General features: G+C 42.3%; 2 protein-coding genes across 4 annotated transcripts in view; one reads left to right on the forward strand and one right to left on the reverse strand.

The window, feature by feature from the left end:
- Window positions 1-27,257, reverse strand: part of LOC124711507 (peptidoglycan recognition protein 1-like) — a 116,964-nt gene that overhangs the window by 68,860 nt on the left and 20,847 nt on the right. Inside the window, exon 2 of the mRNA XM_047241621.1 lies at window positions 13,747-13,888. Within this exon, the coding sequence (XP_047097577.1) occupies window positions 13,747-13,888 (142 nt within the window). The remainder of the gene's footprint in view (window positions 1-13,746; window positions 13,889-27,257) is intronic.
- LOC124711589 (trichoplein keratin filament-binding protein) overlaps window positions 1-27,257 on the forward strand; it is a 313,083-nt gene that overhangs the window by 64,764 nt on the left and 221,062 nt on the right. The gene's annotated exons all lie outside the window — the stretch shown is intronic.

Genomic DNA, 27,257 nt, shown 5'->3' on the forward strand with positions numbered 1-27,257 from the left:
GCAAAACTTCTAACGGAATAGAACTTTTGTTTTAAGGAGATTCCGTTGTAATCTGTGATCCAAGTTCACGTTCGCTTGTTGACTGCTGTCTACTGACCCTTTTCACTCATTACTGCAGCAACATTGTAAGCGCACCCTTTTAGCGTTGCCGGATACAACAATTCAGAGAGGCAAGTTTTTTAACTTGTATTACAGTTTCTTTCTTTCTCGTTTTCTTCAGCGCAATCCTATAACTTTTGAAGGATTGCAGTATAAGGGTTCCTTTCCTTTCTGCTGGGAAAACTTTAGCCAGAGGCACTATGTTTGGTTTATTCTTACAGTGCGTGGTGCCGCAGTGGTTAAGACACTGGATTCGTATTCGAGGGATCTGGATACGGATTACCCGTCCGCACGAATTTAGATTTTGCATGGTTTCATACGTCACGTTGGGCCAGTGAAGACATGGGCTCGTTTAACAAACCCACTACCAACTCCTTCCCACAACCTCGTTCACTTCGAAGCAGACATTAAATTTTAAAGTACTTCAGCCATTGTTTTTGTTTCACACTAAATTTGTCGCAACTAGCGTAGCATTGCTTGTACTGCAGTCGTAGTCGCATACCGCCAGAAACAAAGATAGGCGAAATCGTCTCATACATGCGAACGACGTCAAATGTTTGGCAGAACAAGAAGGTGAAATTTATAAAGCAAATGTATTTCTTAACTAGAATATACGAAAAACACAGCCTAAAGATATCGACAGGAAAAATCGTTTGACTTTTAACAGAACAATGACAAGAACAAGAACTATTATTGATGATCGATATGCATGCAACACTATGCGTACCGAATATGTCCCAAACGTTGCGCATAAAAGCGGGATTTATCCAGTGCTCGTACCTTGGCTGCTACTGGTGATACAAACATGGGGCTAGTATTTAGGATAGCCCTTGGACTAGGGACCATTTGTATATCCAACAGAAGGGCCGTCCTACAGTACAGATTCAGTGTGAATATTATATAATTCCTCCTGCTTAGGCAAATGGAGCAAACTGGGTGGTTGTGCTCTATGATGGGCTTTTGTGGGACTTTTGAGGTTCCATTAGTTCATAGGCGGTTCCTCGGAAAACCCCGAGCAACGGTTTTTTACTACATTTTCGCCGTCACCAGTGGACCAAAATCCAGCTGAGGATTCCGAGACGGCTAAGCACGGCAGTTGGCTGAAATTTTTACCATATTTCCTAAATTCCCTCTCTGGAACAGCCTTGAAAATTTCCTTGGTATCTTTATCCGTTTCCAGGACAGATAGGTTCAAAGTCACCAAAAGTCTACACGTAAAATCCGGTATGAGGCAAAATCTAAATAATAGATAACCACAGCGAATTGCTCAAATTTTAAGGATGTATTCTATAGACATGTGTGTAGAACTATTTCCCCGTTTTCAAAAATCTTTATCCTTTATCGAGAACAGCTCAAAAACTTGTTTATTTGGATACGCTGTAAGTGAGACAACAGTGCTAGGAAAAGAGTGAAGAAGACAGTGTCACGGGGATGGTGGGAGTAATAAACAGAAAGATAAACTTATAGTGTGTGAGAGATAGCGATAATGAGAGACAGAGTGTGTGACAGTAACAACGAGGAAGAGAGAAACAGTGACAGCGAAAGAGACAGCAGCAGGAAGGAAAGAATGAGATATTAGCAGTAAGAGGCAGCAAGGAGGAGACGGTGGCAGTGAGAAGAGATAGCAGAAGTAGGACGGAACGAAGGAGACAGTAGCTGTGCCACAGGAGAAAGTGACAGAGAGAATGACAATGACTTGGGCTGAATGAATGATTGAGAATGAGCAAGTGGAACTAGATGGGTATGAGCGACTTCAAGCGATGGACTAGTGGGTGTGAGTTAGTTACTGTTAGGGGAGCTTTTGTGAGTCCGAGGTGAGTTCCATGTCAGAGAGGGCGCGAATATGTTCGCAGAAAAAATTTTTGGGGTAATTCTTAAAGGTGCTGAAGAAGGTACACAGAAGCGCCAAAGAAAGTGGTGTAGGCATCCGTATTCAAATACAGAGATGTGTAACCAGACCGAGTACGGTGCTGCGGTCGGCAACGCCAGTGTAAGACAAAAAATGTATGGCGCGGTTGTTACATCTGCTACTGCTGCTACAATGAGAGATAACCAAGATTTTAGTGAGTTTGAACGTGGTGTCGTAGTCGGCGCACGAGCGATGGGACACAGCAAAAAAATGGTTCAAATGGCTCTGAGCACTATGGGACTCAACATCTTAGGTCATAAGTCCCCTAGAACTTAGAACTACTTAAACCTAACTAACCTAAGGACATCACACACACCCATGCCCGAGGCAGGATTCGAACCTGCGACCGTAGCAGTCCCGCGGTTCCGGACAGCAGCGCCAGAACCGCTAGACCACCGCGGCCGGCGGGACACAGCATCTCCAAGGCAGCGATGAAGTGAGGATTTTCCCCTACGACCATTTCACGAGTGTACCGTGAATATCAGGAAGCCGGTAAAACATTAAATCTCTCACATCGCTGAGGCTTGAAAAAGATCCTGCAAGAACGGGACCAACAACGACTGAAGAGAATCGTTCAACGTAACAGAAGTGGAACCCTTCCGCAAATTGCTGCATATTTCAATGCTGGGCCATCAACAAGTGTTAGCGTGCGAAGCATTCAACGAAACATCATCGATATGGGTTTTCGGAGCCAAAGCCACGACACAAAGCTTTACGCCTCGCCTGGGCCCGTCAACACCGGCAATTGACTCTTGATGACTGCAATTATGTTGCTCGGTCGAACGAGTCTCGTTTCAAATTCTATCAAGCGGATGGACGTGTAGGGGTATGGAGACAGCCTCACGAATCCATGGACTCTGCATGTGAGCAGGGGACTGTTCAAGCTGGTGGAGGCTCTCTAATGGTGTGGGGCGTGTGCAGTTGGAGTGGTATGAAACCCCTGATACGTCTAGGTACGACTCTGACAGGTAACACACACGTCAGCACCCTAATGCCCACTGTGCATTCCGGTGGACTTGGGCAATTCCACCAGGACAATGCGACACCCTACACGTCCAGAATTGCAGAGGAACACTCTTCTGAGTTTAATTACTTCCGCTGGCCACAAAACTGCACAGACATTTCCGTTATTGAGCATATCTGGGGTGCTTTGCAATGTGCTGTTCAGAAGAGATCTCCATCCCCTCTTATTCTACGGATTTATGGACTCTCCAGCAGGATTCATGGCGTAAGTTCCCTCCAGCACTATTTCAGACATTAGTCTAATCCATGCCACGTCGTCTCCGCACTCGCGAGGGCCCTACAGGATATTAGACTGGTGTACCAGTTTCTTTGGCTCTTCTGTGTAGAATGAGGTAGATGGTACCCCACATTTCAGTCGGAGTCTTTTAAATAATCAGGAACATATTCGTATATATTTTGTGCTCCGATTGGAGCACTTTTCCGCCTGTGTATACGAGTGTCAGAAGAAGTTAAATATTCGACTTTTAGCTTAACGTGATGGTGCTGTGGGAAGACAGTGGACTGTTTTCCGTCCTTTTTTACATTTTATTTGCAGGGGTTGTGGTATTACTTACAAATACTGCAAGTATATAGAAAAAAACTAAGAAAATTTACATACATATGTGGAACCATAAACAGATGTCTGCAAAAAGAAAAAAAAAAGAAAAACAGAGGGAGAGTATAGAAATTTTGTAAGGCGTTACAGCAGAAATTTTGAGAGCGGAAAAAGGCTGTAATTGTTTTTCACAATTTAGGAATGTCCTTAGGAGTATCTGTGTTAAACACCTGCAGACTACGAAGTAATATCCACATGAAATAAACAAAATGCAGAACATGTTAGCAAAATAATTAGCCGAAGATAGTCAAAATCAAAGATAAAAGCAGAAAGGACGAAATCAAAAATATAAAAATGAAAGGAGAAAAGCCAGTGAAGTACTAGGGAAATGTTGATGTCGCAGATTCCCTAAGCTTACAGAGTGCGACAAGAAATAATGGAGTAGTTGGTCTGAAAGAGGATGCCGCTTCGAAGGGAACAGCTCATGCCACCAACATGACTGGTCGTCTCGAAATATTCTTGTGAAATGCATGATTTCTAACACTCATGATGTGTGATGTTGTTATCCGTAGAAAGAAAACTTATCGTATTCTCTGTGATGTCGAAAGCAGGGTGCTGTTTGGCATTAACAGAAAAGAGAACAATACTGGCCACGGATGTGGTTGGTTTATCACCAAATCTGATGAGCCAGTTTCCATGGAAATGCTTCGCGGGGAACCCTGTGACAGCATTGTAGAAACACACATATGAAACTTTAAAGTTACACTGCACATTGCTTCCTCTCTTTACATGGGCGTTTCTTCGGCAGCAAATAGACCCTGCTAGTTGAAACTGACAGATCATAGTAGATGGAATTACTGAGAAAATTGGAGAAACTGGTTAAATTAAACAAAACATCTGACGTGCACAACTCTCTCAACTCAAATGTGGTAGTAGTCAAATTCCGTGATGTAATGGAAATGGATATCTCAGAAATTAAGCAAGAACGTGCATCATGGGGAATAGTCGAAGTGGGAGAAATAAAAGTAAGAAATAATAGAGGTTTAAGGTTGAATAACAAGTAGTCTATTTTTGTTGTACTGATTTTTGTTTATATCTAACTAATTGTCGGCTTATTGGGCCATCTTCAGGGAACAACTGAGTAGCCTCCGGAAGGGACAGTAGCTCTTAGGCAACCAAATATTGTAAGCAAAGATAAATCCAATTGCACAGAATGGCTGCACCATTTTTTAACGTTGTAAATTACACTTCACACAATGGACAATATTAAACGCAATAAAAAAACTAAACTGCTTAATATTACAGTATTACTGGTTGTACGATTATAATCCCAAAGGTTATTAGATCGTGACATTGGACGAGAAACTGTGAGCCTGAGCAATCTTGATGTATGTTGTGCAACAAACTTCTTTTACGTTGTAAATCACAGTTTACCCAGCGGACAGTACTAAACACAGTACATTATTGAAATACAGTATTACAAGTTATATTGTTATAGTGTTTAAGTTTGAGAGGTAAGCAAGGAGAAGAAAATAAAATTCTGTTTTCTGATTTTGTGTAGCAGTATGTTTCATTGTGACGATCTGTGGATATGTGACTGGTTGATTGCATCGTATGAAGCCTTAAAGTGAGGATGTGATCAGCTGCAATTGATCATTTAGAATCTGCTGGGGGCTTTAAGCTAAATGTTTTTGTACTTCAAGTGCTTCTAACAGGCTTAGTTTTCTTTCTTTCTTGGCTGTATTTAGCACTTGTGTGTGGACTTCGTATCTGTGTCCTTCCTTCTGGCCATGTTCGGCAAAGGTGGAGTCTAACTTGTGGAATCTCCAGCTGCGTTCGTCGAATAAAGCGTGAGCTGCTGTGCCTCTAACACAAAATTAAAGCCGGCCGCGGTGGTCTCGCGGTTCTAGGCGCGCAGTCCGGCACCGTGCGACTGCTACGGTCGCAGGTTCGAATCCTGCCTCGGGCATGGATGTGTGTGATGTCCTTAGGTTAGTTAGGTTTAAGTAGTTCTAAGTTCTAGGGGACTGATGACCTCAGAAGTTAAGTCCCATAGTGCTCAGAGCCATTTTGAACCATAAAATTAAGTTTTATAATTGCAAGGTTTGAGAGTTGTCTAATTTGTCGAACAGTTTTCGTAAATATGGGATTGCACACATGTTGGTTTTAGATATGACAATTGCTGCAGATGGGGAGTACACATTTCTGCAGATGGGGAATACACATATTGTAACAACTTTCTTCATTGTTTCTTATGTAGACAGTTGTTAGTTAAGTCAGACATATGTTTAATGCTGTGCAATTCTGTCTGAAAATTCTGTTGTGACATTGGTATGGTTGCAAGACCATTCTTGAAGATGGCCCAACAAGCTGAAAACCAGTTAAAAATAAACAAGGACTAGTAGAACTATTACAGCTTAGTTGTTATTCAACCCTAAATATGGAATTGTTCTACAATTAAGTGATGGCAGAATCCTTATATAAGATTAATAATTCACAAACAAAAGTAATAGAGAGCCGGTGAAGACCTACAACCAATCGCCCCCAGCCCTGTCAATTTCATTGTGTCTCATAATACCCCGTCGTAGCACGAGTACATCACGGCAGGTTTTGTCCGCTTTAGGGTTACACCTGACTTCCATAACCCATGCTGACGCTTAGCCATATCAGAATGAGCTATACAGGCGAAGCAGCGCGCGAAAAATTCGGAAAGGTATTTCTTTATCCTGGAACTGACTGCGCATCTACAGCCATATGCATCAACTACATAGTATGAACCCAAGACCGCCCAATATTCACACCAAACTCTAGAAGTAAGAGACAAAACGCATCCTCTACGCGGAAGCCAAGAAATAATTTTAAATGGTGAAACCTCCAAGCTCTGCGACTTCATGTGCTTCCTTATTGAGGAAACATGTCGCTGAAGCAGATAGGTGTTTGGACATAAGTAACATCTAACGATGCAGAAACCAACACCATCAATATGCGGCTGTAATTGTACTTGTAAAAGCAAACAGGGTAAAGAAACGTCAAAATGAGTTGGCACAGCAGAGGTACAATAGAAGGCAAATTTAATAAGTAATGGTATAGAAGGCGTCGCAAAACAACGGGCTTTCTAACCTATCCTTTCCTCATGGCCTAAAAAAGGACTCATAATGTCATTCACAAACTGTCTCAGGTGCCATCACGTGTGATACTGGCACAGCTGACTGATGAGTATGTCAAGGGCCTATACGCCAGAACTGGCGAGCCGCTCCTATCCCCCGCGGCCAGTCCGCGTCTTGTCACTTCCACTAAGCTAATGCGAAATTACAAACACAGTTTAAAAATGAATTCCTTACCTCAGTGGCACGTAAATGATTCCAGTACACGTGTGAAGGAGTCGAGACTACTTTCACAGCAAAGACTTCCCTAATTGTGTCTTCAAGAGACATTTTGAAACTACCGGCGCTACTTCCTAGTGACGGGGTTGACGTGAGCTTCCATGAGGCCTGTGGATGTAAGGTTTCTTGGTAGTAATCGAGGGCACCGTGACAGCTGTGATCTGCATCAACATTTCCCTTAATCTAAGATAAGTCGTAGGGTCAGTATTGCCTCACGCGTTCCAACATTTCTACGGAATCCAAACTGATCTTCCCCGATGTCGGCTTCTACCAGTTTTTCCATTCGTCTGTAAAGAATTCGTGTTAGTACTTTGCAGCCGTGGCTTATTAAACTGATAGTTCAGTAATTTTCACATCTGTCAACACCTGCTTTCTTTGGGATTGGAATTATTATATTCTTCTTGAAGTCTGAGGGTATTTCGCCTGTCTCATACATCTTGCTCACCAGATGGTAGAGTTTTGTCAGGACTGGCTCTCCCAAGGCCGTCAATAGTTCTAATGGAATGTTTTCTACTCCCGGGGCCTTGTTTCGACTCAGGTCTTTCAGTGCTCTGTCAAACTCTTCACGCAGTATCATATCTCCCATTTCATCTTCATCTACATCCTCTTCCATTTCCGTAATATTGTCCTCAAGTACATCGCCCTTGTATAGACCCTGTATATACTCCTTCCACCTTTCTGCGTTCCCTTCTTTGCTTAGAACTGGGTTTCCATCTGAGCTCTTGATATTCATACAAGTGGTTCTCTTTTCTCCAAAGGTCTCTTTAATTTTCCTGTAGGCAGTATCTATCTTACCCCTAATGAGACAAGCCTCTACATCCTTACATTTCTCCTCTAGCCATCCCTGCTTAGCCATTTTGCACTTCCTGTCGATCTCATTTTTGAGACGTTTGTATTCCTTTTCGCCTGCTTCATTTGCTGCATTTTTATATTTTCTCCTTTGATCAATTAAGTTCAATATTTCTTCTGTTACCCAAGGATTTCTACTAGCCCTCATCTTTTTACCTACTTTATCCTCTGCTGGCTTCACTACTTCATCCCTCAAAGCTACCCATTCTTCTTCTACTGTATTTCTTTCCCCCATTCCTGTCAATTGTTCCCTTATGCTCTCCTTGAAACTCTGTACAACCTCTGGTTCTTTCAGTTTATCCAGGTCCCATCTCCTTAAATTCCCACCTTTTTGCAGTTTCTTCAGTTTTAATCTACAGTTCATAACCAATAGATTGTGGTCAGAGTCCACATCTGCCCCTGGAAACGTCTTACAATTTAAAACCTGGTTCCTAAATCTCTGTCTTACCATTATGTAATCTATCTGACATCTTCCAGTATCTCCAGGCTTCTTCCATGTATACAACATTCTTTCATGATTCTTGAACCAAGTGTTAGTTATGATTAAGTTATGCTCTGTGCAAAATTCTACCAGGCGGCTTCCTCTTTCATTCCTTGCCCCCCATTCCATATTCACCTACTACGTTTCCTTCTCTTCCTTTTCCTACTGTTGAATTCCAGTCACCCATGACTATTAAATTTTCGTTTCCCTTCACTACCTGAATAATTTCTTTTATCTCATCATACATTTCATCAATTTCTTCATCATCTGCAGAGATCGTTGGCATATAAACTTGTACTACTGTAGTAGGCGTGGGCTTCGTATCTACATTGGCCACAATAATGCATTCACTATGCTGTTTGTAGTAGCTTACCCGCACTCCTATTTTTTTATTCATTATTAAACCTACTCGTGTATTACCCCTATTTGATTTTGTATTTATAACCCTGTATTCCCCTGACTAGAAGTCTTGTTCTTCCTTCCACCGAACTTCACTAGTTCCCACTATATCAAACTTTAACCTATCCATTTCCCTTTTTGAATTTTCTAATCTACCTGCCCGATTAAGGGATCTGACATTCCACGCTCCAACCTGTAGAACGTCCTCCTGAGTAGTCTCCGCCCGGAAATCCAAATGGGGGACTATTTTACCTCCGGAATATTTTACCTAAGAGGAAGAATTATTATGTTATGGAATATATCCACGAACCCTCTGTCCTGGACCCAGATTTCACTTTCATATCAAGCATGTCGGTAATTTGTTCCTAGTATTGGATAGCATTAGTATGATTAATTCTTTTCATGATTCCACTGCACACAGTTTACACAGTAACCAACATGCGAACTCTCCAAGAGAGCTTTAGCATTTAAGCAACTTGGGAGCTTGTTAGTGTCGCCGTTTGTGGAGACGACCGTCGACCTAGTGTAGCAAAAATGTGATTCACCTGAAGAGCCGACACGTTTCCATTGACCGACGGTCGAATCTCGATGCTGCTGTGCCCACTGCAGCCGTATTTGACGATATCCTTGAGTCAACTTGTGAACACGTAGGGGTCGGCTGCCGCGAAGCTCTGTATTCAACAAAGTAGGATGAACGGTGTGCTCCGAAACACTTGTACCTGCACCAGCATTGCGCTCTTTCGGCAGAGATGCCACAGATCACCAACTATCCAACGTTATGGAGCAGACCAGCCTCCGAACCCCACGTGCTGTCAAGAGTTGTGGACGTCCAACCATTCAGCGCCTAGTGGTAGCTTGACTGTCCTTCTACCTCTTTAAGTATAGCCGTGCGGTCTAGGGCCCCTTGCCAGGGTTCGCGCGGCTCCCCTCGTCGGAGGTTCGAGTCCTCCCTCGGGCATGGGTGTGTGCGTTGTCCTCAGCCTAAGTTAGTTTAAGTTAGATAAGTAGCGTGTAAGCCTAAGGACCGATGACCTCAGCAGTTTGGTCCCATACGACCTTACCACAAAGTTCCAAAAAAAGTCTTTAAGTAGAGGCTCACGATAGTAGTAAGAGAACATTCGACCAGCTTCGCCGTTTTCTAAATACTCTTTCACGGGGTCTGGGTAATAACTATCTGCCCATTGTCAAAGTCGAATATGTCATTGGATTTCTGCATTGTGTTTTCTCTAGGGTGATCCCCCTTTTGTGTCTGCTACGTTTACATACTTCTGTTACTGCGTTACTTGCCCGCATTGCCACCTGGTGGAATCCATGCCCGCATTGCCACCTGGTGGAATCCAATGCCGCGGTGGGCAATAGTAATAATTTTTTGGCTGATCAGTAAATAGGAGACTTAGGGCTCATCTCAGCACACATAATTTGCTGTCAGAATCTGTTTGCCGCCACGAAGGAAGTATACACAGAAAAAAAATCTTTCCTATGTGCATGAGACCTAGAAAGGCTAAACTATGTGTTGAAGGCTGCAGCTAGGTTGTTTGATTCAAGAAAAGCATTTGAATGTGTAGTCCGTAGAATACTTTTTCGTAGTCTGGAACGTTATGGGATTAGGGAAAAAGCCAACAATGGTTCACTTAGTATCTGTGAAGTAGGAGTGGAATTTGTCCGCCAGTGTCCACAAAAAAGAAGAGGTTTGAAAGTCTCTGGGAAAATTTGACTCGTTCCACATCCTTACGAAATATCGTATTCATGATCCATGGAACTAGTATTTCTCTAATCTCTAATCATGTAAAGTGGGGGTGGGGGTTCCCACAGGGTTCTGTTCAGCGTCCACTGCTTTTTGTTGAGGTATATATGACACCGATCTGCCACTTTACATGACAAATAACAGAAAAATTGTTGTCCTTGCAAATGACAAGTGTCATTGTGAAAAATGTGGAATGTAATATAAATGATGTAGCTAATGAGGTAGTCAGTAACAGCAACACATGACTTTCGGAGAACAGATTAACTCTTTAGTCTAACCAAACACAGTGTTTACAGCTTCTTACATGCGCTTCTTGTAAATACGACATTTTATTACCTAAACGTGGTGAAACTGTCAGTTAAGTGGAACATTTTAAATTCTTAGTACTAGAAGGTAGATGCAGGCTTTGTCGGAAGTATCACGCTCACATCGTGCTTAAAACCTTACTGTTGCTGTCCTCACTATGAGAATCATCTACGGTGTCCATGACTGTGGAACGCCAAGACTTTTTTTACTTTCAATCTCGTTATCTGGTATGGTGTTATATTTCGGGGCGACTTTGTGCACTCGTCAAGCATATTGTTAGGCCAGAAATGGGCGGACGGCCTGATCTGCGGTTTCAGTTCGCGGATTTGTGTAGGCGGTGGTATGGAAGTCTCGGGATTAGTAACTTCGTGAATCTTCCGCATACACTACATCGTACAACTTGTTGGCAGTATGGACTCAGTCAGGAAACAATGCGCAACGTTCAATCAGTGAACGCTAGACAGAAAAACTAAATACACTTGGATAACGAATGCTTAAGAGTAGATGGGTAGATCAGGTAACTAATGAGGAGGTACTGAATAGAATTGGGAAGAAGAGGAATTTTTGGTACAACTCGACCAGAAGAAGGGATCGGTTGGTAGGACGCGTTCGGATGCAGCAAGGGATTACCAATTTAGCGGGGGCTAAAAATCTTACAGATGAGTAGACTAAGCAGATTCAGAAGGATGTAGGTTGCGGTAGTTACTCGGAAATCAAGAGGCTTGCACAAGATAGAGTAGCATGGAGAGCAATATCAAACCAGTCTTTGGAGTGAAGACCGCAACAACAACAAAAACACTTCCGTAAGCACTGGATGGAAAGTGGTTTATTATTCAGCGGGTTTCATTTTCAGTACGCTTCCAGCGGCCTTAAAAGAGTTGAGTCATAAATCCGAAGTATTCAAATCCAAGTTGAAGATTTCCTTGTGACTCACTCTTTCTATTCTGTACAGGAATTTCTCGTTAGCAGTTGACAACTTTTCTCAGTAATGTGATATTTATTCGATTACTATTTTTCGTGTTTTGTTAATTATTTATTTTGTTTATAAATTTTGTGATCAGCGTTTTGTAATCTATGTACTGACTCGTTCCATGGCTAAGTAACTTTGGCTCGAGTGGGTACACGGAATATGATAAATACATAAGCTAAATAAAATAAGTAAAACATATTGTTGGTTTTTCTGTATAGCATGCGCGTATCGCACTCACTGCAGTTGTATTGCGTATTCAGCGAAATATACCGGACAGCGTCCTCATGTACCCTAATATAGTCTGGGTGATGGTCTTTCAGTTCGGTACACACACACACACACACACACACACACACAGACAGACAGACAGACAGACAGACAGAGAGAGAGAGAGAGAGAGAGAGAGACAGAGGGGTTGTTGTGTTTGCCACGCTGCGACTTCACCTCGTGTACACAATTTTTGTCTGCGTCTTTAGTGACTGCCTTATTTTTAATTTTTTTTCTATTGTGTTTGTCGTACAAACGTGCTGTGATGCACGTCTTGGCTAATCTGTTGTAGTTGTTGTGACACGTGAAATACGCTGGTGCACAAATTCTCTTTCAAGCATGAAAACTGTAAGAACGGTCCTTGCCTAAAACTCAGGATGGCGAGAGTTGTGCAAGAGCGTGTGAGTCCTCCAGCTCCTCGTGGTGACATCACATCATCGTGACGCGGCCGGTTGCGTATGTGCCATCGACTAAGCAACAGCTTTGCAGGACATTGTACTGCGATAGCTGTCAGTGATAAGTGGTGAAGGGGGTTTACTACTACCAGCTACGATTTACAAGTTAGCAGAAACAGTTTCGTTATCAGAGGCGGAGGTGGAAGAACCGAGCGCATTGCACCGGTTTTTACTTATTGCCTCTTACGCTAAGACTGCAGTTTACACTATTTTGCAAAGGCAGTAACGTCAATCTACTGTTTTCAGTATCTCTAAGGAAGAAAAAAAAGAACAGGTGAAGAGGAGGTGCCTGTTTTGTGTCTCTTTGTAACCAATACACATGGTAGTTCATACTGATTCTGTCTCACCTCAAGATTATCTAAGCAGGATGCCGCATGCCGTATTTAAGCAAAGGCGCTGCTCATTCGTCTTCGCGTGCCGTTAGGGGGCAAGGAAAACAAATTATACAGATCATAATGGAAAAAAGAGACACCGTCCAGGTGACTTGCTATGTTAATTATTTGGGTAGCCAGTTTCGATCCGAAATACAGATCATCTTGACATCCAGTGAAGCATTAGGGAACGTTACTTTATCAGCCATCCGACAATAAGCGCAATTTCATCGTCCTCGTATAAGTGGAAGAGACATTCACGAGAGGTTAAAATATTAAAATAATAACACAAAGGAACATAAAGACTGAAAATACATTTACTTAATACACGACAGTTAATACGTATGAATTATTGCGGAATAAGGGTACACATGCACAAGTTTACGAAAGATAAAAGAAGTTGGCCACGAGAATGCACCACCTGCAGTAAGTTAGGGGTCGAGAAGTGCATTCTTGTCCTCATTGTTCACGAGTTATTTATTACTCTGCGCGTTTCGAATTTTTCGCCAGTTTTCTTTGATCTCATTTAATCTCATTACGTCTTCATCGATTTCATTCCCTGTCGATCCATTCACTTATTTTAGCGATTGTAAATCAATTTAAAACGAATGTTGCTGAATATAAATGTGTAAGAGGATGTATGTCGGATTTCCTTTTAACTTCTCGGTGTGCAGATGCTGTGCACATTGTCTTAGAAATTGCGCTTTGCCTTGTCCTAGTGATATTGGGAAGTTTCTTGTATAAAATTGTATGAAATGTGTTTTTTTGTGAGTCAAGTGAAATTTTTACATAAAAATAGTAATTTTAATTAAAATGCGTATTCCTTTCCGATTTCGGTTACAACTTCTGTGAACTTGATTATGACGCTTGTTTCTCGACCGGAGAAAATTTCCCTACTTTTATCGATATAAGACGGGAGACCTTGTGTATGTGAAGCGCACGATGGCGCACTGACTGGCAAAACTTGTGGCAAGCAGTGGTGGTGGTGGTGGCGGCGGCGGCGGCGGCGGCGGCGGCGGCGGCGGTGGCGACGACGACTACCACCACCACCACCACCACTACCACCACCACCCGTCCGTGACACAAAATTAGAGTTTCTGCAAACGCATTTTGTAGTTACTTAAAAAAATTACAGAAAATTCCAGCTGCTGATACTGTCATTTATGTACTACAAGATGAATAGATAGATTTTCAGTGGGATGGCGATTTTATAAAGCAAGAACGTAGTATGATTATGTAATTGATGGGCTCGTCGTTTGGCGGGCATATTTGTATTTTAGACATCGCTCTTCGTGTAGAAAATTTTAACCGCACGTAAGTCATAATGGACATTGAACCACTGACTAAGTTTCTGTAATTTGTTTTCTTTTCAGTTGTGGTGAAGGTTCACTTATGCTGCACTTAAATGGTAACTTGCCACAAGACAAATATCTGTTGTGTGTTTATAAAAATCGTTAAAACTCATTGGTCATTAATGAAGTACGACGTTCTTTCAAGAAAGAAAAGCTTTCGTGTCGTAGATTCAGCAGATGAGTATTGGAGATAGGGTAAGGCAGACTTAACGAAAGCAGCTCAGATAAAAGCCGTCTGTGCCTTCCCTACAAAACATGAGATCCTTTAGGTTTAATGTGACACACGGAACAAAAGAGTAAATATAATGTGCACTGAACTGATACATACCAAGTGAAGTGATAATGGACCTCAACCGTCGAAACGTGCTAAGAGCTCAGAAATTTGCAGAAGTTAGACATTTTGTGTTAAAAGGAGAACCGCCGCCTCTACGTATGGGATCGCCAAGGATTTTCACATATGACCATTTTGCATTTACAAAAATTCTAATTTCATATAATTACAATCTTTTTCGAGAAACCTGTCAGTCTAGACACTAAATATATTCAAAGACGCACCTCGAAGACATTATCTGAATGGGACGGAATCCTGTACAGACAAACAAATTATTACAATTTCAGAAAAATTAGATGATTTATTCAAGAGAAAGAGCTTCACAAATTGAGCAAGTTAACAACGCGTCGGTCCACCTCTGGCCCTTACGCAAGCATTTTTGGGCATGTTATTGATAGAGTTGTTAGATGTCCTCCTCACGGAAATCGTGCCAAATTCTGTCCACTTGCCGCGTTAGGCCTTCAAAATCCCAAACTGGTTGGAGGACCCTACCCATAATAATGCTCCAAACGTCCTGAATAGTGGAGACGAGCACAAAGACAAGTAGTATAAACTCTCGCACATTACCTTGCTGAAATGTAAGCCCAGGGTGGCAACAAAACGCGGCGTACAGTGCCGCCGACGTACCGCCGTGCTGTGAGGGGGCCGCGGGTGGCAAACAGTGGGGGCTGCTATCAAATGAATTGGCACCCCAGACGATCACACCTGGTTGGCGGGCGACGGTGTTATGCAGCGTCTCCAGATACGTCTTCCCTGGTCGTCGAGGCTGAATTCGAAGCGGGACTCATCACTGAAGCTAATTCTGCTACATTCAATGAGGTTTCAGGTCGAATGTGCCCGACACCACTGCAAACGGTCTAGCTGGCGTACAGAGGTGAGTGACGGTCGACGCAGAGGCGCCGTGAACTCAGCCCCCTTCTCTCTCAGCCGCCTGTTAATAGTTCTTGTGGTCATCGAAGTACCAATTACGCGGCGGATCGATGATAATGACGAGTGCCTCTCTGACGATTGCTCGACCCTCTCTTTCTGTCGTCTCTCTAGGTCGACCGATTCCTTCTTGAAGCCGTGTTTGGGCATGGTTCACCCACTTCTGGCAACGTGGTCGAATAATGGCACTCCTCCTATTCAACTATCGAGCGATTCGCCGATTACTGTAACCGGCTTATTTGAGCTCAACTACATGCCCTCTCTGAACCTGCTTATATTGTTCACGCGCGTGTCTGTGAGGCATCGTCAGATACCTGTGTGAATACCAATTTGTGACCAATTTGCATAACTCTTTCGTGATGCGTATTTTTTGCCGTAGAGTGTATGTTCCATATGACTCCAAACGTTTTGGTACATGGACGCTGTTTAGCTCCTAACCTCACAACTTACGTTGTGATGAAGGTAATGTGGTGGTGATTGTAATGTGGAAAAAACTTGCCGGTCCCAGACTGCTAACTACAAAACTGTGATTAACACAAAGATTGTTACCTTTCAGGTTAGGAAAGGTACTCATGTACACTGAAAAGCCAAAAAAAACTGGTACACCTGCCTAATGTCGCGTAGGGCCCCCGAGAGCACGCAGAAGTGCCGCAACACGACGTGGCATCGACGCAGCTAATTTCTGAAGTTGTGCTGGAGGAAACTGACACCATGAATCCTGCAAGGCCGTCCATAAATCCGTAAGAGTGCGAGGGGGTGGAGATCTCTTCTGAACAGCACGTTGCAAGGCATCCCAGATAGGCTCAATAACGTCGAAATCTTATCAGAATCATCATTATGCTAGAACAGGTACAGTGGAAAATGATTCCCATATTTATCGATCGTTGGTTCAGAAACTTTACCGTAAAAAGCTATTTATTTTGTAGGGAAGATGCTTCACAGGATTACATAAAAAACGAGCTGAAGAAACCGGTTTTTTTTAAAATTGTTGTTCGTGACAAAGACATTTTCAAAATCGATAACGGAAGTAGTGACAAAACGGACTAGTACCTTGGGAAATCGTGTAAAATTTCCAGTAGAACACAGTGAAGATCTTCTTGTTAAAGGTGTATACCATGATAATTGTGCGATAATGTTTTTCAGACATGATGTTGCAACTCACGGTAGCGTTGGATGACCAAAAAATGATGAGATATCTGTTTGGGTGAATTTCATTTGTGAGCGTGTTCTTGTCTGGGGAGTTTGGTGGCCAGCGGAAGTGTTTAAACTCAGTAGAGTATTCCTGGAACCAATCTCTAGCAAATGAAAATGAATAACAGTCCGCGCTCTAAGAAATTCTCAAGAATTTTAATGGATAGGCTGCTTCCCAGAGATGGAGACAATATACAAACGGCTGTTCTAAAAGTTCTACGAAGATATGTTATTCGTTAGAAAAATAAATCAGCATAAGAAAACCACGCTATGCATTCGAAACACAACCTGTTCCATCTCATCTGATATGTGATATGAGACAAGAATCAAAGACCAAGAAGAGGAATGCATCTGAGTTGTTGAAACTGCTGCTGTAATGCTGGTGGACATTGGATCACGAGTTTGTGAACTGGAGACATGTCTCCCTTCAGACATGTTCTTGGACGAAATAACGACAAATAAATCATTCACACGTCGTACTGTCTGCCACTGATGGTTCAGATGGCTCTAAGGACTATGGAACTTAACTTCTGAGGTCATCAGTCCCCTAGAACTACTTAAACCTAACTAACCTAAGGACATCACACACATCCATGCCCGAGGCAGGATTCGAACCTGCGACCGTAGCAGCAGCGCCGTTCCAGACTGAAGCGCCTTGTCACTGATGAACGTAACTAAACAGTGGCCAGTGGATGGTCATTAAACATGCGATTTCCATAAAACTGCTTAACGGCGATATTTACTAACCAAGTAGCTTTTTAGGCGCACTGTTTCCCTTTCTGCAAGCACATTTTCCTGCTCTATAACTTTTCTCCTATAATTTTTTCGTCAAATTGTTCATTTCTCAGACACTGCACGTTTTACAGCGAGGAAATAAGTGTTTATCGCATAGTGAAAAACTAGCGTTTTCTGATATAGTGTGGGAGTAACAATGCTTCGTGGAAGCACATTACAGATAAGTTCACATCAGTAGTGGAGCGGTGTATTTTCTGGCAGGAATTTCGCTGACATCAGCATCAGCATTCCTGAAATTGATGACATCAGCATCGTATTTCTCGGAGTGACAGACGGCAGCGTGTGGTGTTTGGAGAATGACATCATTATCAATATTTCTGTAATTCCCACTCCATCCCTGTCGCCCCCCCCCCCTCCCCCCGTGTCCAATGGCATTATGTGTTTATGGAAGCGGAGGGGTCCCAGAGCTTCAAAGTCGTGTAAGCTTCGCCCCTGCGCTTTCAGCGATTTTAATTTTCGTAGCTTGCTTGCATGTGTGCCATAATTTCTTCGCCGTCTGTACTTAACGTCGGGTATGAGGCAGCACGAGCAGCGATCAGTTGGGAAGAACAAGTGTGAGTATTTGTCAGTTATTTTTTTGTCATAACAACGTGGTTATTATTACGTAACGGCACGGCATGAGGGCAGCAGTGAACGTTGTACTGCTTCCATGCAAGGCGGTGAGAACTATTGCATGTGTATTTTTTGTTTTGTTTTACAGATGCACTGACCTATTGAAAAATTAGTAACATTATGGCATTTTCTTATTTATTGTGTTAGGTTTTAGTTGTTATTGCTACAAATGACGACTTAGATGCGTTCTGCGACATTGTAGTACCTCAGCAGTAGCTGCACTCCCTCTCGACAGCATACCTGCCTCACCAATTGGACATATTGTCGTTCGATTGTGCTGTAACAAAGCCACAGCAGCCGCCATCTGCAGCCCAAAAACCCTCTAATCCAGTGCTAGCAGATCTGCTGGACAAGGGCGTGGCATCGTTCCATGACCTACTACTGCCTGAGCCACAGCAGCATCTTTCTGCGTCAAGATATGACAGTCTTTTGGGCTGCCAAGAAATCAGGAGGAATATAGCATGATAATGCAGGGTGTGTACGACCCGGGAGATCCGGGGAAAACCCGGGAATTTTTTTAGAATTCCGGGAATTTTTCATTGTTTCTGTTTTCAGTTAAATTTTTGTAATTTTGACTGGTAAGAACCGATACTCTGACAAAGGATATTACTGTATCCCGCTAATGCAGATAATACTGCAGCACAATAAAACATGAACGAGAGAAAAAACGAAAGTAAAACTTAAGTTCCAAAGGAAATGCGCCATGTACAGCAACAAAACACAGTGCTCATACAAGAGTCTGCCAACAGCAAAACGTGTCAAAGGCTTTAGGAAGACTTCGTAACAACAAATTGCCTCCGATGAGCGTGACATCACAACTGTTAACATTAGCTTCGTTTTAGGAGTTACGAACGGGATCAAGCGCATGCGCAGTTCAGTAGTACCTTCCGCCGCTTCTGGCTACAGAAATATGGCTGTTGGCTGTGTAAGCAACCGCAGCAAGCAGATAGATGCTACCGGTAAAAATTTTACTGGAGCACCCAAGTTGCCAGATTCATGCATGCGCGGCAGGTCCAGACCTAGGAGGGGGGGGGGGGCAAATTCATATTCTTGAGGGGAAAAAACCGTTTGCACAAAGCGACTAGCACCCAGCGCACGTAAGTCTATCGATTATTCATATGACTCTGAAACGCATCCCATCGGTTTTCTAACATTTTTGAACACATTCTAAGTTGATTTTTGAATGCGTGCATAGTGTACACGATGTTTCTGTCAGGGGAACCCTTGTCGCATGTCCTACAGACAAAAGCGGCTACCCGAGCTGACCGAGTAAAGGCGTACGGCTGAATGCCAACCGCTGTCTGATTGTTTGGTTGATCGGGTTTGCGAATGATGAGCGTTGTTATAATTATTAGCGAAATCCATAGATACGGACTAGAGGAGTGAAAATAAACGAATAACAGGTAAGAAAGATTACTTATTACCTTCACGGTGTATCGAAGAAAATGAAATTTTGTCGGAAAATTTTTGGCCAGATCGCTGTACTAGTAAGGGCCAGTTGTACAGTCCCCATCTAGCAGCCGCTTTAAGTTCTATTCTGGAAGAAGCGCGGAAAACACGTTGAACGAACACGTAACAACGCCTAACCGGAGAATAATCGCGGGATAACTAAACCGGTGATTCTGCCAGAGTTAGTGAAGTTAACCTGTGAATAAGCTTTGACATTGGCAGGAATAGTTACAGAATTAGTGATAACAAGACTGTTTGTTAGAATGAGGAAGGAAAAGAAACGGGCACATCACACAAATTATGGAATAATATGACGATTCCAAGTTTGTATAAAAGTTTCGTACTACTACTTATCGATCTCATGCTTGAGAAACTGGAGCATATGAATGAAGTGTGAAACTATTCCCTAACGTAAAGCTTTTTGCTTGTAGTAGGCCTAATAGGCATTTGATATTGGTACTTTGTGATTATTTAGTGTGTGTTACAATTGTTGCAGTATTAGAAAGGCTTAGTTTGTTTTATCTAGCAGATAGTGACAAAATAGACGTAATCAGATCGGGAAACCACACAAGTCTTGGGCCCTATTTGTATTAATAGCTTTTTCAGTATTAGACAGCGACATTTCGATTTTTCATGTAGCAAAACGTTTGACGAACTTTCGCAGAAAGGAAAGTACGTCATGCAAAGCTGTAGCAAGATAAGAGAGAAAAAAATTCTAGGAGCTAAGGATTGAAGAAATTTGTATTGTCTTGCTTGTCCCATGTCATTACTGGGTCTATGTATCCTATATTTAATTTTATGTCACGCAAAACAGCAAGTTGTTAGCTGATAGGGAATAAAGAATGCATATTTTCTGAAGAGTTCTCTCTCTCTCTCTCTCTCTCTCTCTCTCTCTCTCTCTCTCTCTTATTTTTTTTTTAATTATATATATAAGAAAGAGGGACAGGATGTCACCATGACATTTTAATTTCCATTGTCCTGAGTATGGTTTGATGGCATCCATTACAAAATATACACGTTTGAATTCCACATAGCGAAATACAGTGACGTGCGGTAGAAGAATGCTGTGTAGGGAGGCGAGGCACTACACTTTGGCGCATTTACGACCAAATAACCTGTTATACATTTCCTCGAACACATATGTTTTATGCATCAGACTCTTCAGAAAACTGTGCACTACAAAATGAATATATTTTGAAATTTTTTTTTTTTTTTTTTTTAGTTTTTGACGTCCTATCTCAAACGCTCGAGGGAATGGCAGGGTATTGCCCCGGTTCGGAAAGATCATAGACCCGGGGCTGGGAAATATCATGGACCCGGGGCTGATGCTCAGAGTTGTCTGAGTTATACTGGGGAAGTGGGAAGTCTCCACGTGAACCATATTTACATTTAGTGATTTTGCTGTTTCCTCTTCGTTTACTGCTCTCACGTCAAATGAAAACAAAACAGATTTCTGTAGCCGGGAGCTATCAAGTGAATTAAAATACATTCACATAATTATAGAAGGCTAAAATGTGTTGTTAGTTGCAGATTTTTTTTTATTTCCACCTTCCCGACGGTCACGAATTAATTGCCTTACAGAACAATGAAGTTATTTTTGTCGGTTTGCCAAAGAAATTTTCTTTTATTAATCTTTTCCGCTGAGGCGGACAATATATTTGAAACGAAGTGTTTAATTCCACACACTGTTCGCTGCATTTCAAGTGCGTGTTTTCAACTTCTAGCACGTATGGCATTATGCCATAATAAACAACCAAACATGAGATAACACAGTATTGGTATTCCAAGAAAATTTACATCCCGAAAACCACATTGATAAGCTTAATATCAGGTCGTGGCCTACTCCACTGGGAATCTGCACATACGAATGTGCACTTTATATGTGCACATTTTAGTGTGGGTCACGAATTTCCAATGCTTTTGGAGTATCCTCTGATGTCTTGTTTCTTTTATGACATAGTGTAAGATCTTTTAATGTTTTACATGTTCGAACATATGGGCTCCCTACGGCATCGTAGCTGCGTAAGCGCGGTGACGCATGTCATCTGTCGCTCTCTGGCAACTGCAGAAACGAACCTATTTCTATCTGGTCACTTGAAAATATTCCGAATGATGGTTTGAAAAGCGTTACCATCAAAGCAAATTTCCTTTTACGCAAGTTGAACTATGTGCGAGAATGTACGATTAATTTCTTGACTTTCAACTCTTTTATGACGAGCCATTTAGATGATTTTCGAGCCCAGAAGATCAGACATTTATGTCGTTATTAAAAATTTTACTGGCACATTTGTGTGATATACCGTAAATTGTAATACGCGCATAAAAACCAACATTGTATGTGAAAGCGTAGCTTCTCTTTCAGCGTATTAATTTAAACCATTAACTTCTTCTGTTTATGTGTTCACGATACTTAAGTTATGTTGCTATTGGCCTACTACATCGCGTGTCGTAAGCTCTGGATACCCGCTGTAATCGGCTGGCGAGATCACGTGACATGAGCTTACAAAAGCGCATCGCAATCTCGATTTCAATGCTTCGGAAAATAACATGCGGTGTTTGGTGGAATTCGAATATATACCACACACACACACACACACACACACACACACACACACACACACACACACACACACACACACACACACACACACACACACACACACACACACACTCTCTCTCTCTCTCTCTCTCTCTCTCTCTCTCTCTCTCTTGGTGTAATTGTGGCATAGCACCAGCGTTACACCACCTTGTTTATGCCACAATTGTACTGTTGTCTTTGTATCACCACAATACCTTCAAGCAGTGTTATTTAGTAACCCTTAAGAAAAAAAGAACCTGTGTATCAAATGCAAACTATTGTCTACCTGTCTACAAACATGCACTGTTGCTCTCAGCCAATAGCTTTAGGGACTCCACTACTATGAGGGAGAGAAGGCATTGCATTATTATTATTATTATTATTATTATTATTATTATTATTATTATTCCAATTCTTGGGTTTTCGACATTCGCTGTTGTGAGAAGACCATTAACAGCAGAGTTAAGAAAAAGTACTTTGACTCTGCAGTGGGTGTGATTCATAGCATATGAAGTTATGTTTTATGACAACATGGTAAAAAAAGAAAGTGTGAACTGCATCTAGTAGTCACCTGGAAAAGATATAGATACCTAATATCTTGAGCAGACTTAATGCATTACATATTAAGACTTAGTGCTCTAAAGTTAGAACAGATAACATTATATGTGTAAATGTGCTACAGTATCACAACGTTACACTAATGTCAGTATCCATTCATAAAAATACCTGTGATTACCCGTCATTTTCGATCGATTTTATAAACACTTATCACATGCATAACATGTTATGGTCTTTTGTGGTGTATTGTGTGCAAAAATAATGAATTTTTTGTCAGTCTGGGACACTTTCCAGATTGGATAAATAGCTGTGGGTATAATCATAATTGGAAAATATCATTCATGGAAGGCTATTTTTATTGTTGGGATGGTAACCCAGTCCAGTGTTTACAGATACACATGTCGATCAACTTTCTCTCCAGATAAGGAGAACTGGGAGAATCACAGCATTTTATCATTGTTTAGGCAAGCATTCTGTAAGCAGCGAATTGTTGTGGCCATCCATCTGTAAACCTATGTTTTACGATGCATTAAATACTGAAAAACACTCAGTCGATGTAGGTGTGCATCCTAAGCATTTACAAAGAAACATCTAATGGTGTGAGCAATATCATAAACAGCAATGAGAACACACCACAAACTATTATTAGTGTGTGTAGCCTACCACGATTTTATAGACATACTGGTGCTGACCGATGCTGTTCTGTGGTCATGGAGTGATGTTTACAAAATATTAGTAGGCATAAATCTGTATTTAAGATCTGGGTATAGTTAGCAATCCATACATGTTTTCTTAGTTTATGCCTATTTGTAAGTGTTGACCTTGGTGGTTAGTTTCGGGTTGGGTTAACATTTGGAAGAAGTACAGTTTGTTGGTACTCTGACTAGATGGTAGAAATATCTACCTGCACCAGCAATAAGAACATATGAATTTACATATAGAATACTTGTCTATTGTGTGTAGCAGTGGGCGGTATGTAGGTGCTTCTAGAAAAAAAAACATCATGATGCCTTTATTTTATAGTAATTCAGTTCCCTGCTGCACTGACAAATGTAGCGGAGGGAAATATATCTCACTATATACCCCCATACTTGGTGGTGCAGATGTGTCCCTGCTGGCAGTAGCTGGGTGGTGAGTAGCAGAGAATATTGGAGAAAATCGATTTTCGAAAATGTGCTGTGTGCTGAATTCACAGTTCCCATACACGGGGTCATGCATCTTTGTTTGTGGCGAGTTGAGATAGGAACAGGACATAGCCATTGTCAAATGCAATCAGTATAGTGCTGGCTGGCTGTGTGGCATCCAGGTGGTGTACAGCGTATATTTTAATTTATTGGTACATGTTAAGGTGTGCTGCTAACACATGCATAGGTGCAGGGCGCACATTATTCCAAGGGGAAAAAATGAACAACACACTTATTATTAAATTATGTTTTCTCTTACACATCTAGTGGGTTGCACGGCTGGCAATTCTGTCAGGTGAGGTGGTCATGAGGTTGGCAAAATGTATCGTATGCGTTTCATATAGGTGCCACATGACAGGGTGAATCACATTGTAAACATGTGAAACTTTCTTTGCTGTAAGTATCAGTTTACTGCATGTGGATGTAATTGATGGGAAGGCATTGTAATGGTTACAGACATAGTGAATAATAAAAGTTTGTCTTTATTTATAGTAGAGGCAGTGCCCATAATCGTGTTAAAGGCAGCCATACAGGTACTTAAAAGGAGATTTGCTATCTTAATGTCAGGTAACTAATTGAGCCGTTCTTACAATTGCGTTTTGGGCCATTCCGCCACCTTTTACAAGTGGTCTACATTTGACAAGAATTACATGTGAACATGTTAATGTCTCTTTTTTTACAATGCACACACAGTACAGTAGTACAATATCCTCTTCATATATGCAGCGCAAATACTGTAGTTATAAATGGAAGTTAAACACACAAAATAAATCAACCATACACTGCAAGATATGGTGTGACTGTGTGTTGATTTCCTCATTATATAATTAAAACTAAAGACAAGAAGACAGAGGTTAGCGTTTGAGACACTGGTTCTTATTCATAAGACCTAAAATCTGATTCGATCAATAGATGGAAAATCCTGACAAGCTGGGGCTTACAAAATTGCTTAGTCAGTACGTTTAACAGTCACCTTCTCAGTACCCCTGTGCGCTGTCAGGGGCTAGAATAGACCCACAGCCCTTTCTTGCCTGTCATAAGAGATGACTACCAGGAGTGGTTTTATTTGGTCACTTTTTACTTTGGTATTTTGATTATCCTTTGGACTTCTGAAGGTCTTTGCTCTTTTCAATATGTTTAAGTCTTTTTCCTTTGGCTTTTTCAGCTTTTTAGTTTCTGGTCCCCATTTTGGGTTTGATCTTCTTTTTCCAAGTTTTACGAAAATGCGTGCCATTTGGGAAAGGACGCCTTACTGTGGTGCATTAACCCTCCACTGTGCACTGTTATTAGTTGATCTAACTCTGCAACCAAAATCCAGTACGGTAGTCAGTCCATCGTGATGGGATTGTAATGTATGCTCTCGGTGGTAGCTGGGATAACACAGGGATGGCACTGTTGATGCTTGGGCTGTAACGTCCCATGTCAGCCAAGGGATGGTGTCTATCGACTTTGCGGTACCAGGACTCTGGGCAACGGCTGCTGTGCCAGTTGGACTTTCATTGGAGGCATGGTGGCGCCCATGTGAAGAGCCTCTAATCAGAGTGGGTGGCATTGAGGCAGATGATCCGCAGTGAAACGGATCAGACTGTGCCAACACAGCCGTCTCAACAGCCAGGAACAGTGATTTTAAAGCAGAGGTTAACAAGCCTATGACATTTCCATCTTTGACCATACCTCAAGACGAGGGCCAGCTAAGGAGATATGGAAGTGGACATTTTGCCAAAGTTATTGGTTTATTCCCGAATTGACGGCGAATCTTTCGCTACAATGAAGCACTGTTTTTCGTTGAAAATACTGAAGATCGATTTTGGGGGGTTGCAGCAACAGAAAAGATGAGGAATAGATCTTTGCTGATCGAAACGTCACACGCCAACCAATCACAGGCACTTCAGGCCTGTGTCAAGGTAGGAGATGTGCTAGTCACCATTTCTCCTCATAACGAGCTCAGTAGAACTCAAGAGGTTATGTTCCATGGGGATCTAACGCTACAAAGTGATGAAAAGCTGCATACTAATCTGGCGCAGTGTCGTGTCCATTTGGTTTGCCACATCCAGAAGGGACCCAAAGATAATAGAGTGGACACTGGAGCTTTTATCCTAGTTTTCAACGGCAACATTTTGCCTGTGTAGGTTAAGGTCATGGTTTTTAGGTGTGATGTCAGGCATTTTCCTCCTTCGATGAGATGTTTTAATTGCCAGAGGTTCGGACACACCTCGCACAGTTCTAATGAGGCTATCTGTTGGGCATGTGGGCGAGCATCCCATGAGGGCAGCACTTGTGAGCAGCCACTCAGTGTGCCAACTGTCTGGAACCGCACCCTCCTCATTCACCGCAGTGCTCAGTGTTTAACAGGATAAAATTTAGGAGTCTAGAACACTTGACCATCTGTCTTACAAAAAGGTGCAAAGAAAAATGTTTGAAAGGCTTCATCCGACTGATATGGTCTCAAATTTTGCGACTGTTGGGTCACAGTCGATATGTCACGTGATGACAAGTCTTCGCACGACACCTCCTGACGTTGGTTGTATTCCAGGGTCTGCCCTGCAGCTGATGGAGGGAATGACGGCTCCCATACCCCCTAACCCTGCAGCATCGGTGGTTCCCAAACCAACGGTGTGGCAAGAAATGCCTAGTGATCCTGGGATGAGGACACCTGTCCAGGTGCCTCCTCCTCCCCCCCCCGCCCCCACGCCCCCTCCTCAAGAGACAAGGACCAGCTACCCCAGGCTGCAGGGCCAAGAAAAGTAAAATCCTCTTTGCTCCCGGAAAATAAAATGGGGAAATCTTTACAGAAATTGAAGTCTCACAAGGATAGGAAGGAAGATACCTTCTGAGGTTTCAGATGTTGCACTTGACACTCCTGCAAAAGTCAAACCTATGCACCTTGACGACAGATCACACAATCAGGTAGACTGCAACCTGGTAATGAGGTAAGCACACCCATCTTTTTCATTCGCCACTTTCTCAGACCTGACTCCAACGCTCCTTCAATGTAACTGTAACAGCTACCATCAGCATCTGACTAATTTCCATCATTTACTGGCCACTTATCCGTAATTGGCAAAGCACTTTAGGAAACACGGTTTACGGCAACTCACCTCCTGCTCTGAGAAACTACAAACCCTACTGTACCAATCGCATTAATGTCGAGAGAGTGCCCGTTGGGGTTTGTGGCCTCATATGCTCTGATATTTTCAGTGAGTAGGTGCCCCTTACCACTGAACTAGAGGCCGAGGCCATCTACCTGTCAGTTTGGATGACAATCTGTAATATGTATCTACCCCCAGATGGACCTTTCCACTATCACAAACTGTTCAGGGTTAGTGGAGGAGGTACCTCCCCCCTTCCTCTTAGTGGGGCACTTTAATGGCCATAATCCTCTTTGGGGCGGCAACACTTTGTCTTGCAGAGGTTGGATACTCGAACACATCCTTTCACAATTGGACATCTGTCTGCTCAACACTGGAGCTGCAGCACATTTCAGTATGG

The sequence above is a fragment of the Schistocerca piceifrons genome, chromosome 8 (assembly GCF_021461385.2).
Source record: "Schistocerca piceifrons isolate TAMUIC-IGC-003096 chromosome 8, iqSchPice1.1, whole genome shotgun sequence".
In the NCBI taxonomy this organism is placed as follows: Eukaryota; Metazoa; Arthropoda; class Insecta; order Orthoptera; family Acrididae; genus Schistocerca; species Schistocerca piceifrons.